Source organism: Thamnophis sirtalis, unplaced genomic scaffold, assembly GCF_051295495.1.
Source record: "Thamnophis sirtalis isolate CommonGarterSnake01/CBP01778 unplaced genomic scaffold, rThaSir2_p1.2 scaffold_1, whole genome shotgun sequence".
NCBI classification, from domain to species: Eukaryota; Metazoa; Chordata; class Lepidosauria; order Squamata; family Natricidae; genus Thamnophis; species Thamnophis sirtalis.
The window spans coordinates 21,541,246-21,555,602 of NW_028261381.1; the positions used below are offsets into that span (position 1 = coordinate 21,541,246).

Genomic DNA, 14,357 nt, shown 5'->3' on the forward strand with positions numbered 1-14,357 from the left:
AATAGTGGTGGGCAGTGAGAGAAGGATGAGGAAGTGACTTGAATGCCTGATGGTGAGGTGGGGCTAGCTGGAGAGTGCCAGCAGTTGACAGCTAACTCCTCTTCTTCCATGGACAGCAGAGATGTTAGGGACATGTTGAGATGGGGAGTGGGTTGGGGAGTGGTGGTACAGTATTCCTCATGGTTTCTGGCTCCCTTTGTTTCTTTGTCGTCGTGTCGTCCCCCCCCCCCCCCCCCCCCGGTAAAGTGGCAGGCGTTCTTAAGTTGAGCCGAGAAGGAGGAGGAGTGCTTTTTGATGTTCCCTGCCAGCTTCCCACAAGCAAAGTCAATGAGAAAGCCAGCAGGAAGTCAAAAGTTTCTCCTGTTCCTACTGGTACACCCAGTTGGCTGGTGACAAAGCCTGATTGTGTGAGCAATGATTGGCTGATTTGAAATTGAAACTGGAATTTGTAATCTTTAAATGGTGGCATGTAAGAAAGAAGTGACTCGTATGCCTGGATATGTAGGCAAGTTCATTAGATTCATTTATAATTGCCTGAAAATGGATCAGAACATAATCTGAAGATCACTGCAGATATCCTGTTGAAAAACGTAGCTGATGCTTAAATCATTGCCCATAGGTCCAAAGTAGAGCACTGCTTACGCAAAAGTGATCAGCTTAACAGAAATGTCAGGAAACCTTTCATCTGACCACATCAGAGAAATAATTGTCTGAACTATGGAGGAGCAACCCTTGAGAGGTCTGAAATATTTGGGAATAAAGGTCTTCAGACTGATGAAACAAAAATTGATGCACAAGATACATTTGAAAACAAAAAATGAAGCATTTGAAGAAAATGCTCAGTATAGCAATAGCAATAGCAATAGCAGTTAGACTTATATACCGCTTCATAGGGCTTTCAGCCCTCTCTAAGCGGTTTACAGAGTCAGCATATCGCCCCACAGTCTGGGTCCTCATTTCACCCACCTCGGAAGGATGGAAGGATGAGTCAACCTTGAGCCGGTGAGATTCGAACCGCTGAACTGCAGATAACAGTCAGCTGAAGTGGCCTGCAGTACTGCACCCTAACCACTGCGCCACCTTGGCTCTGTTACGCTTTTTATGTTGCACAGAACACTTATTTAGAAGGAAGTATAAATTGAACTAAATATCAACATATCATAGAAGTTAATATAATATCTCACAATTAGTGAATTAATTCAAAATGAAAAAAAAGTTTCAGCAAGTTAGTAATCTAAAACATGCCTCTAAATAAACCATGAAATGCTTATTAGAATTAAAGATACTGAATTCACCTTCACAGTACCAGAGGTTTGAATCTGTATGAGTATCTCCAAAAAAAAAAAAAAAAGAAGACCTAAGAATATTTCTGGGCTAGAAAACTTCTGCAAGGCAGAATGGGAGAAAATTCCAAAAGAAAGAATAAGCATTTAGAAGAAATGTTTCTTATAAGAAATATTTGAAGGCTGTGATACCGTCAACGAGGTACTACAAAGTACTTACTGGAGAGGTGTCCAAAGTGCTACTCCTACCATATCTGCCACAATAAACTCTTTTCTTATGTTGAATTTGTAAATAATAGTGCATAAGTAGTAAAAAGGTATTCAAAGTTACAGAAAGATGTGTTTAATTTTGTACAGTGTAGATGTTTATTTTCTCTTAGGGGTTCATGGAAACGGTTCATGGAAACATATTATTTGACCAGGACTGTCTAAATGTTTGGGTGCAACTATAATATTGGAGCATGCCCAAGAAAAGCACTGAGCTCTGTCCTCCCCCTTCTTCTACTAATCTTACTTGAGTGAAGCAATTTTCAGCATTCCTATTCAGATGACAAGTTGCTTTACCTGAAATGGGAGGAGCTGCAGATACCCTGTTCTCAAGCTAAAAAGGCTTTATATGCTAAAGCCTGCACTCTGAATTGTACTTGGAAACTGAACGATAAACTAATGCAGTGCCTGCCAAATCATTCATATGTGGTATTGGCAATGCTCATTGCAAGCAGGTGCTGCATTCTACACTTTCTGAGTGTCTTCATAAATAGCAAAGTGCATTGCAGTCATCATTTGGAAAGGTAAATGAAGCCATGGGTGACTGATGTGGAGCATGATGCTCCAGGAAGGGCTTTAACTAGCACACTAACCCAAACTGGTGTTCTCAAGAGTAACATTAAGAATAAAAATAAATTATAACAAGTGTAAACAAGAGCTCTGATGTTCAGTTAGTTCATTGGATATGCCTATATAATCTTTTGTGCAGCCTTTCGGTGCGCCTACTGTTTTTTCCTGAATCCTGCAAGAAAAACCAGACCACAAGCTCCACGGCTTCCGGATTTCAACATTGAAAATAAGCCAGCTGCTGTGATGGAGAGCACAACTGAAGCTCTGCAGTCGGAGGAGGAAAATGTACAACAGCCTGAAACGGAAGAAGGTATGTATCTAGGAAGCCCGAGTTATTCAATGAAAATAGAATCAGTGTAGTTTGGTCAAATGATTTGGGGGATTTGCATTTTTCTTGCGAAGGTAACAACGAAAGATTGCCAATATGTACAGGGCGGGGCATAACCTTTTCCTAGGGGGTCACAGCAAGATCGACAGCAGTTTACAACTTCCGCGACACCTCATTTTAAAGCCCATAAAAAACTGAATTGAATGAGCTATTAAATGTTAAATTTGCTTTAAGAATGGCTGGAAAATTCGATTCGGAAGAACAAAGGATCATTGACAGAATAAAATGCATTGCCTTTCGAGAGGCTCGCGATGCTGGAGCGACGTTTATCAATCGAAAATGGATTGCAAACAAATTGAAACGTCATCCGGATTGGGTTACTGATAATTGGAAGTGGAAGCTCTGATGATTCAGGAGCAAGGTCAAAATCGATATTCGGTTGAAACTTTGAGAATGAATTTGGAAACTGTGTTGAAAAATCTGGAAAATCGAACGGAACTGTTTGAAGATTTGTTGTGTTCTTATCCACCTCGTTTGAATGCTGTTCGAAGGGCTAATGGTGGTCATACTGACTATTAAATCGTGTCAATAAACTCAGTTTTTGATGGGCTTTCGAATGGTGTATGAATTATTTGTGTTGTTATTACAAGTGTTGCTGTGACCCCCTAGGAAAAGGTTATGCCCCACCCTGTATGATACCACATATATATGTGGTTCTTTAATTTCTTTAAGAATTATATCTTGGATCATATATGTATGGTAATATACTGTATGTAGTTTTCTTTATTTAGAATTCTTTGTGGAGGGGGGCAGGTGATATTGGGAGGCAAAGTGCAGCTACAGGAACATCCCAAGCCATTTCAAATTTTTCAGAAATAGTTTCTCTTTGCTATCTGATATTTTACCCTTAAATTTGTTTTTTTAAAATAAATCTTGGGTTCTTCTGTTAATTAATTATCAATATTAAGAATTATATTCACTTTATTAAGGGGTTTGGGTCATCATGCATTACATCTCATAGTTTTGGGCACATCATCAGGTTGAGGTGAATTGAAGGTCCAGTTTTTATTCTAAATGAAAAAGTTGAAATGTTAATTTTGATGTTTCCTTAAAGGATAGAAAATTGAATAAAACAGCTTTGCTTAAAAATGGGACGTGGGAAGAGATTGTCAAATTTAATTTACCAAAGTTCCTTTACAGAAGTTTTATAAATTTGAAATGCGGTAGGCATCTTGTTTGTATTCAGCTAACAGGAAAAAGAAGCATTGTAAAAATATAACGTAGGGTGTTAACAATTTTTTCTTTGAAGAGCACACCTTCTGATGAAGGGATGTAATATGTAGAACACTTTTGTGAGGCTTTAGGCAGAAGAGTCTCTTCAGAATATTCTGGAAAACATAACGGGTGATGATTGATAGAAATAATGATGATAGCCAAAAATACTTTCGTAACCATTTACAATGCTGGTTGATATTTTTCCATGTGGCACAAACAAACAATTTTTCAAATCTGTAAGGTAATTTACGAGGACGTAGGAAGAGCCGTTTTAGATGAAATTGAAGGAGCATCTGACACACGAACAAGACATAAAGGAAACACTCCTTTCTTGCTGTTAATTTTTCAGTGAGTAATGTCCAGCAGCAGGTTTAATTTGGCCATAAATGAAAAAAGCTATAATATGCATGTTTGATTTTTTTAAAGCCTAGTCTGATAAGGAAACTTAATCCAAAGAACACAGTGATTTCTTTCAGGGCAAGAAAACATACTTTGAAACCATGATTTGCAGATCCTTGTTTATAAATCCTGACTTGCAATATCTCTACTCAGAAGTAATCCTTATTTGTGTTTGTGCTCTTCCCAGAGTAGGGAGTCAGTAGAAGAGATGAAGGAAAGAGAAACCAGGAATTGGCAAAAGAGTCCAGTGCTTATTCTTCAAGAGTGTCTTTGACTTCTTGGGGGGAACCATCATTAAAACAAATCCTTGGTTAGCGTATTAGCTATGAAAGCAGCCAGAGACGGCTTCTCAAAATAAAGTTGGTGTTTAACTGTAATGGCTGATAACCATCTACTTAGTTTTGTTTGGTGACTTTTCCAAGTTCTTTGGGCTCTTCTGTTCATGTTCACTGCAAACACAAACATGTGTTTATGTTAACTCACTTAATCCAGAACATTCTTACTTTTCTTTTGTACCTAAAATCTTCTGTGGAAAAAAATATACTGAAAGATTTTTAGTGATTTTAGTGATTTTATTAATATTTATAGGCCGCCCTTTTCCCTGAGGGGACTCAGGGCGGCTTACATAAAATAAGGAAGGGAGGGTACAAGACAATAAACGCAGAACAATACATAAAAGTAAAATAGTACACAACATTCATTCATCATTCGGGTGGGGACAGATTATCTTTATCCCCAGGCCTGACGGGCTAGCCAGGTCTTAAGGGCTGTGCGGAAGGTCTGGACGGTGGTGAGGGTACGAATCTCCACGGGGAGATAGTTCCAAAGCGTCGGAGCTACTACTGAAAAGGCTCTCCTCCGTGTGGTTGCCAGTCTACACTGACTGGCAGATGGAACTCGGAGGAGGCCTAATCTATGCGATCTAATTGGTCGCAAGGAGGTAATTGGCAGGAGACGGTCTCTCAAGTACGCACTACCATGGAGGGCTTTATGAGTGACAAGTAGCACCTTGAAGCGCACCCGGAGATCAACAGGTAGCCAGCACAGCTCGCGGAGGATAGGTGTTATGTGGGCGAACCGAGGTGCCAGTGTAATTCCATTAAAAAAAAATTGTTAAGAGAAATCAGAGGGCAATTAAGTTAACATTTGTCTCAGACAAAAACATGTTGAAAGCATTAATACAGAGAAGCAAACATACATGAATGAGATGAGCCTTGCCGAAAAGCAACTTACACGGCTTCTACAAACATAGATCTTGTGAATCTTCTACAGTTTTTTTGAGGCAGTCAACAAGTAGGTAGACAAAACTTCTCTCGAAGTTATTCCGTATTTCAGTTTTCAAAATGCTTTTAACAAACCCCCTCACTATAGACTCTTGAGCAAACCAAGCTGCCATGGCCAGTGCTCTCATGGATTGGCAGTTGGATTAAAAATAAGAAACTGCAGAAATAAATAGACAATTTTCACACTGGCAAGTTGAGCAAAATTTGGGGGGGGGGGGAGAAATTCTCTAGGAAATGTATTTGTATATATAAATGATCTGGAGTTTAGACTGAGCCGGAAAAGTGGCGCTGTGGTGATGATCTGAAGCTGTTCGGTGTGGATGGTAAAATCAATAAAGCATTGTGAAGAGCTCCAAAAGAAATTTTCCATTTTTTTCCAAAATGGCAAATGTGGTTCAGCATAAGTGCATGTATAACGCTGCATATTGATACAAGAAATGTATGTTATTGAGGTGGGAGTTGGCAGTCACTAACCAAGAAAGGGTGGTATTTTGCAGGACAGCTCAATGAAAATGCTTTAAACTGCTGTAAATTGCAGCTGCTATAAAAGGAGGCAAATTAAACACTGGGTGTCATTAGGGAGGGAATTGTACTGGATTAATGTCCTTGCCCAAATCTGTGTGAGATCACAATTAGAATATTGTGTACAATTCTGGTCTCAGTACCTTTAAAAAAAAATGGTATTTTAGAATTAGAAGAAGTGCAAGGAAGACCAAACAGAATGATTCCTCATAAGATACTATAGCAGGGTTGGCGAACCTTTTCGGCACCGAGTGCTGAAATGGGAGCGCATGCTCCCTGTCTGGGGCTGCAGAACCAGGTTGCCAGTGGGGATGTCCCGCCACCCTGATGGGCGGGCGGGCGGGCAGGGAGGTGTGAGGACCAAAAAGCCAGGCGGCATGTACACCAGAAACGAGAAGACCAGGTGGCCAGTGTGCTTGTTTGTGCTAGAAACTGGAACATCATCTGCCTGGTGTGTGCATGCACACCGGGTGGCTGCTCTTTCAGTTTCTGGCACTCCCAAGCACATGAAGACCAACTTCCTGGCACACCGGAACCCAGAAGAGCAATGGGCTCACGTGCCCAGAGAGATAGCTCTGTGTGTCACTTCCGGCACATGTGCCATAAGTTCGCCATCATGGTATTATAGTTTAGAGCAGCGGCCCCCAAACCTTTTGGGCACCAGGGACCGATTCTGTGGAGAGAGATTTTTCCATGATTGGAGGAGGTGTGGTTTCGTATGCTGCCTGCATCCTGCAGATGGGGCTTCGCTTATTTGCACGGCCCGATTTCTGGCATGCTGTAGACCGGTGTCAGGCAACAGACCGAGGATTGGGGACCTCTGGTTTAGAGTCTTCGGCTTGGAATGGAATAGGGTAAGATAAAGCAGGCTAGAGGTTCTGTTTTCTGTATGTAAAATCCTGCATGGCATGGATAGAATGTGCTTCTCCCTCTTTACAACATTAGAATTCAAGTTTACCTATAGTAAAGACAACCATTAAATGATCAAAGGCAATACTTTTCCATGCAAACATAATATTAAATAGGAATTCACTGCTAGTTTTAGAAATTGCTATGCGGATGCTTTAAAAAGGAACTAGAGAGATTTGTGGACAGGCTGTGACCAGCTACTGCTGTTGAAGGCTGTTGAATCAAGAGGCAGCATCCCTTGATAATGCTGGTTCCTGAAAAGCAACAGTGAAAGGGGTTACTGCCCTCCCCTCCATTAGTGATCAGCTTCTCCAAAACACCAGTTGGCCTAGGATGTGTCTCTGCCCTCCTGAACTACTGCAGACATTATTTTGCCCAACAAACTAATAAACCTTCCCATTTTCTGAGTTCCTCTTGCTAATTCTTCAGTGACTATAATTACTAGCCCGTGAAGGAATGTGGCCTGTGTATGTTCAGTGCAGGGAGCAGCACCTACGGAAGAGTATTAACGATTCCAGGAGAATTTCAATACAGTGGAACCTCAGTTTGCTGATACTGCCCTTTGTTGTTTAATCAGCATAATTTATCCAGCTCAGCTCAGGAAGACGACGAAGCTTCACAAAAGGATTAGTTCTGCAGAATACCTTTCTCCTATATTAGGCAAGGCTGGAGGACTCTAAAGAGAATACAAATACTCAATAGGCAGCTAAAAGCAGCAGTAGTGTACGGCAGCCAGCTTGGCAGCTGCTTTTCTTTTATTGTTGTCACTACATTTAAGGACGCGAAAAAGATTTCTGTCCTTTGATTTTAACTGTTCTTTAAACCTCCCTGCATTTCCCCCTCTCCCCAAGCCTCAGTTACAGTATCACCAACACAATTATATTGTGGGCCGTAAATGACACTTAAAAATCCCCTCTGCTTGGAAAAAGAATTTTCAAAGTTTGCTCTCCCCGTGTGGGATAATAACCATGATAGTCACATAATTTAGGCTGCTTGGTGTTAAATTAAGCTTTCATGTTATGATGATGACAACGACAACACCCAATCTATGTTGATAGTGTGATTGTTATTGATATTTTTCATATAGCCCTGTGTACAGGTAGTCCTTGAATTGTGACAGTAATTGGGACCAGAATTTCCATCACTAAGCGATGAGGTCATAAAGCATAATGTCACATGACCGCATCAGTTAGTAATGGCAAGTCTGGCAGTTGTTGTTGCCATTGTTAACAGAATGCCGCCAATTGTTAGGTGAGGACTCATTCTAAACCAAGCCACTCCCAGCTTCGCCCTCTCAGCCCCAAGTCTCAGTAAGGTAACGGGCTGCCTTCTCTTCAATTCCCCCTCTCATCTCTGCCCTTTTGACCCTCTTGCATTCTGCTGCCTCTGTTGGGCTTGTCACTCTGTGTTTGCTGGCCTGCTGCCCCAGTTGGCCCTCACCGCCTTCCTGATGAGCGCATGGCTTGGCTGCTGATGAGCACTTGCCCTGGCCCTATGCGAGGCTGATTTTCTTCCCAAGGTTGCTCATGCCTGTCGTTTTCCAAATAGTGTGGGTCACTCTTGTGATGTTTTGGAGTGCTTCTCAGGCCTTCTTGAAGCATCATGAGACTGGCCTGTATGCTTTGGAGAATGATGCATGTGGCCTTCTCATGAGATTTTTGAAGGCCTAATAACAATGGTGGGTTCCTACTGGTTCTCCCGAACTGGTAATGCTGCCTTCAAACAGCAAGCAAACCAGTTCTCTGTTTTTTTAAAAGTGGGCCAGTTCGCCTGCTCCTGGGTTATACTTACCTTTATTCCAGCTTCTGAAGCCCAGCTGGAATGCTGAAAGGAACCCATCACTGCCTAAGAAGTCTTCCAAAGCCTTGGGAGAACAGCCCAAATAGCCTTGAGAAGAAGGCCTGGTCAGCCAGCAGCTACCTTGCATAGGACCAGGCTGGCCTTGCTTGTTAGCAGCGGGAGGAAGACTGTGAAAATCCACTGGGTGTGGCAGGGCCTGCAGAGCATGCCTCTATGCATGTAGTGCTAGGGCAGAAGTAGCGGCCCTGAGGCAGTGATGACTGGCTGAAAGTGCAAAGGCCTTGGGCCTTTACCTCAGATCCAGCACCACCACCATCAAGGAGTACCAGAGCTACTGAAAGTGCAGAGACGGGGGGGTAGTTGAAGTGCCCTTGTGTTCTGGTTATAAGTGTGGGAGGACTGCCAAGTGCCCAAATTTTGATCATGTGATGGGAGGGGAGAGCTCTGCAATGGCTGCAGCTTTGTGGACCAGAATAAGTGCTGTTTGTTCAGCACTGCTTTAACTTCGAATGATTGCTGAATGAATGGTTGTAACTTGAGGGCTACTTGTAGTGTATTATAGGTATTACACTTTATGCTGTTATGCTGCCCCCCCGACTTCCCAGAGCCCGTACACGGTATAGATTTTTAACAAACACAGTCTAAAATATATTAAGACAAAGGAAATTTAAAAAAAAGGAAGTTAATAACATCTCTGCATTGAACTCAGCTTCTTCCTGTTACACTAACTTTGAGCAGTTTAGATTGTTCCTAATCTTAAGCATAGGCTATCTGTAATTTCTTAGTCCCATATTTGTTTTGTATATAGTCAATCAATTTTTTCCAGTCTTGTTTATATCTCTCATTTGAATGGTCTTTAAGATATGCCGATATTTTAGCCATCTCGGCTAGGTTTGTAACTTTCAATGTCCATTCTTGAGTTGTAGGCAAGTCTTCCTTCTTCCAGTATTGCGCCACCAACAGTCTTGCTGCCGTTATTAGGTGTAGAACCAAATTAGTCTCTACCGCTGTAAAGTCAGTACATATACCTAGTAAAAATAACTGAGGAGTAAACTTTATCCTTCTTTTAAAGATATTTTGCATAATCCACCACATTTTTATCCAAAATGCCTTAACCTTTTGACAAGTCCACCATATATGAAAATATGTAGCATCGGGAGAACCACATCTCCAACATTTAGGCTGTACATTCGGATACATAGAAGCCAGCTTTCTAGGATCTAAGTGCCATCTATAAAACATCTTATAAAAATTTTCTCTCAGGTTTTGTGCTTGTGTTACCCATATTCTTTCCCATGTGTCCAACATTATTGGTTCTTCAATATTTTGAGCCCACTTTATCATACAATCTTTAACTAGTTCCGTTTCCGAATCCATCTGTATTAGTACATTATATATCCTCTTTATATGCATTAAACTTTGATCTCTTATTTGTTTAAACAAATTATCCTCAACTTGGATAAAACCAGTTTTTTGATCTATTTTCCACCTGGCCTGTAATTGGCCATACTAGAACCATGTTTGAACTACCTTCTCCTCTTTCAATACCTCTAAAGATTTTAGTTGTAGAGCCCCCCTTTCCAAAGTGAGAAGTTGTCTGTAAGTGGTTCTATCCTGTTTTTGTGCTATATTCATATTTTCAATTGCATGTCTAGGAATTGCCCACATGGGTAACTTGTCATTTAGTTTATATTGATATTTTTTCCAGACCCGCAGTAAAGCATTTCTTAAGATATGACTTTTAAAATTCTTATCCAATTTTTTGTTGAATAACAAGTAAGCATGCCAACCATATACCAGATCGTGTCCCTCGATATTCAGTATTCTATCATTGGTTAAATGGGTCCAATCACTAATTGCGGATAGCGCCACTGCATCATAATATAATTTTAGGTTAGGTAATTTCAAGCCTCCTCTCTCGCGTACATCTTGCATTATTTTCATCTTTACCCTCGGCTTCTTTCCAGACCATACAAATTTGTTGATACCCTTCTGCCATTCTAAAAGATTCGCATCTTTTTTAAGTATAGGTAACATTTGAAAAAGAAATAAAAATTTTGGTCAGATGTTCATTTTCACTGCCACTATCCTACCCAACAAGGATAAGTGCAATTTCTCCCATTTTTTTCATCTCTATCTGTATACTCCGTCAAAGTGGTTCATAATTGTGCTTATATAATTTCCCGTTTGAGGCTAAAATATTAACCCCAAGATATTTGACTTTTTTGACTACCTCACATCCTAGCATCCCTCCTAGTTCTTCCTTTTGTTTAGTATTCATATTTATAGCTAATATTTTGGTTTTTCTAAATTTATTTTAAAACCAGACACTTGACCATATTGATTAATTGTATTCATTAAAACCATACTAGATTCCTGCGGTTGTTCCAATATTATGACCAAATCATCCGCAAAAGCGCGGACTCTGTATTCTTGCTGCCTAATCTTGATCCCTTTTAGACCATCCAAGCCCCGTATTTTATTCAACAATACTTCCAAAGTTATAATGAACAATAGTGGGGACAAAGGACAGCCCTGTCTTGTATCTTTTCCGATTTGAAAAGGGTCTGTTAAACTTCCATTGACTATGATTTGAGCTGTTTGCTGTTGGTATATTGCTTTAATTGACCGTAAAAAGCTATCTCCTATCTGCATTTTTTGCAATATCTTCAACAGAAATTGCCAATTAACTCGATCAAAGGCCTTCTCAGCATCCAGAAATATGAACGCAGCAGGAATTTTATTGTTCTTTCCCAAATATTCTAATGCATTAATAATTAGTCTAGCATTACTCTTCATCTGTCTCCCCTGTATAAAACCTGTTTGGTCGGTATGTATCAATTGTTGAATAACCACCATTAACCTATTTGCTAGTATTTTAGTAAAAAATTTATAATCTACATTAAGTAATGAGATAGGTCTGTAATTTTTTGGTTGGGTAGTATCTTGATCTTCTTTGGGTATCAAAGATATAAATGCTGTCTTCTAAGATGGGGGCACTTTACCTTCCGTTTGAATTTTATTGAATAGTTCTCTAAGAGGTTCTACCATTTCTAACTGTAAATTTTTATAGTAAACCGCTGTCAAGCCATCTGTGCCTGGCGCTTTCCCTAACTTTAGTTGCTTAATTACCTGCAAGATTTCCCCTGAGGTTATTGGTTGGTTCAACTTTTGCCTGTACTCTTCTCTGACTAGGGGTATTTTCTCTTTATCTAAGTATTTGTCTATATCTAAACCCTTAATTTTGTCCCCTTTATACAATTCTGTAAAAAATTCCCGAAATGCCTTTTGAATCTCCTCCTGTTGAAACACCTCCTTCCCTCTATAAATCAATTTGGTTACATTTTGAATTTTCCTTTTTTTCCTAATCTGATAAGCTAACCATCTGCCCGGTTTATTTGCGTTACAAAAAGTATTGTGTTTTGCATATGATAAACTAGTGGCTACCTGGTCAGAGATCAACATATCAAATTGGGATTTTAATATGGTAATTGCTTCCTTAACCTTTGTATCGCCTGGATTCAATGTTAACTCCAACTCTTTCCCTTTAATTTCCTCTTCCAATTCTTTTCGTTTTAGCCCTTGTTTATGTTCCCCCAGGAACTCTTTGAAAGCCTTCATAAGGGTATGCATGGACATTTTGGTGAAGTGGCAGGGCTTCGGGAGGCATAAAAATGCTGTATTCAGTGTATAAGATGCACCCAGATTTTCAGCCTCTTATTTGAGGAAAAAAGATGCGTCTTATACCTCGAAAAATATGGTATATATAAATAAATACAATTTGTATAATTAAAATATGTGTCTCCTAGGACCTTCAGAAGAACCTCCCCCATTGACAGAGACAGGCCAGGAAGATAACAAGTCTTCAACAGTCAAACAAGGTGATGAGATGGTTGAATCTGCGGAGGAAGAGCAACCAGCAAAGGAAACAGAAACAACGGAAACAACGCCTGCAACCTCCCTCCCTCCTCCAGGTGACCAAAGAGAAGAAACGCCTGAGGGAGAATAAGTGCCTCATTGTTTTAGCTATGTGTATTTTTTTTTAAGCTGTTACTTTTTCAAGGACTGATTCTGAGCTTAGACTCCCACTCCAATGAATGTTAAAAACTGTGCAGATAGTATTGCAAGAATATGTTTGAGAGGCGAGTGGGGGATTAAAGCATTTCAGTCTGGGCTAGTTAGTTGAAGTCTAACTCAAACATTGATTTGTATTTTTTTTCCTTTTTGCGTACTTACAAAGAAATGTAAACATGCTTAAATGGGTATTTTCCATAAAGTGATCTGAACTATAGTATTATTTGGTCTTTGAGCAAAGAGTGCTGTAAATGACTAAAAAGATGTCTAAGTTTTGCTTTAATAAATTAAGGATTTTTTTCCTGAAAATATTTATCTATTAAGCTGAACTAAATCAATTTAAATATCCAGATGTTTACAGGAGAAAGGGTGCTTGGATAATTACCAAAAGCAGTACATTTGTGTCATTGAAACTTAAAAACTTTGCCACTCTTCATATTTTCCCTTGAAAGAATACAGTTAAAGAGGGCAGACTAGAATACGATGCCCCCTGTTGGGAGGTTCTGGGCACAGCAGATGAGCTGAAGATAGCATGTGAAATAGAAAGCCTAGTTTGTGTTTACATGAAGTGTAGGAATTTCAGCACTTGATTGTACTTGAATACTGAGCATTATTTATACTTGTACAATAATGATGATAAGTGAATTTTGTGTATTTTGTTAAGAGCAAATAAAGATTATATAGCATTAAGGGTTTGTTCAAAGCATATTCTCATAATTGACTTAAATCGGGTCTCTTAAATGAATCGTTTTATTACACACATTCTTGAATGTAAAACTAGTACATGAAAAGGTCAATAGAGCAGCTACTCCACATTCTTGTATGTACTATTATTATCGGGTAATTATTTACCTAGATTCCTCAAGGTCAAAAGAATTCCAGATTATATCACAATACCACATTGTTTGTCGCCATAGGTTATGCCCAAATACCATCCAAATCAGAATGAATACAAACAGCTATCAGTGAAGAAGCCTGCAATTTCAATTGCCATGTCTGCACATGGTTTTTAACCCATCCAATTTTTTTTAAGGGAATTCAGGTAATTCAGAACAGGGTCAGCAGGAAGTAATCTGTCGACAGTGTAAACGCTAAGAAGAATTGCTGCATCACTACCGCTATACTTTTTCCACCGCTATATAGACTCTTACCAACATTTAGTCACATCTATTTTTGGTTTCCCTCTACTGTCAACTGGGCGGCTTTTCAGTCACTTCATCTCCCTTAGTTCTTAAGTAAATCTTTGGGGTTGGTGCCTGGGAGGAGACCTTGCTGGTAGAATTTTGAGATTTTATAGTCATTTATAGGCCGCCCTTTTCCCTGAAGGGACTCAGGGCGGCTTACAATTCGTGGGAAAGGAGTGCAAGACAAAACATGAAATAATATGTGAATAAAATAAAACAATAAAACACAACATTCATTCAACATTTGGGTGGGACGGATGAAAATCTTATCCCCAGGCCTGATGGGATAGCCAGATCTTAAGGGCTGCGCGGAAGGTCTGGACGGTGGTGAGGGTGCGAATCTCTACGGGGAGATCGTTCCAAAGGGTCGGAGCTGCTACTGAGAAGGCTCTCCTCAGCGTAGTCGCCAGTCGGCACTGACTGGCGGATGGAACTCGGAGGAGGCCCAATCTGTGCGATCTGA

At 40.0% G+C, this 14,357-nt stretch overlaps 1 protein-coding gene across 6 annotated transcripts in view; it reads left to right on the forward strand.

The window, feature by feature from the left end:
* The window catches only part of LNPK (lunapark, ER junction formation factor), a 60,844-nt gene extending 47,444 nt beyond the window's left edge, over positions 1–13,400 (forward strand). For all 6 annotated transcript variants that reach the window (XM_087708733.1, XM_087708747.1, XM_087708725.1 and 3 more), the window contains exons 12-13: positions 2,260–2,430; positions 12,446–13,400. In XM_087708733.1, the coding sequence (XP_087564859.1) occupies positions 2,260–2,430; positions 12,446–12,645 (371 nt within the window). In that variant the 3' untranslated portion in view covers positions 12,646–13,400. The remainder of the gene's footprint in view (positions 1–2,259; positions 2,431–12,445) is intronic.
* The last annotated feature ends 957 nt before the right edge of the window (positions 13,401–14,357 follow it).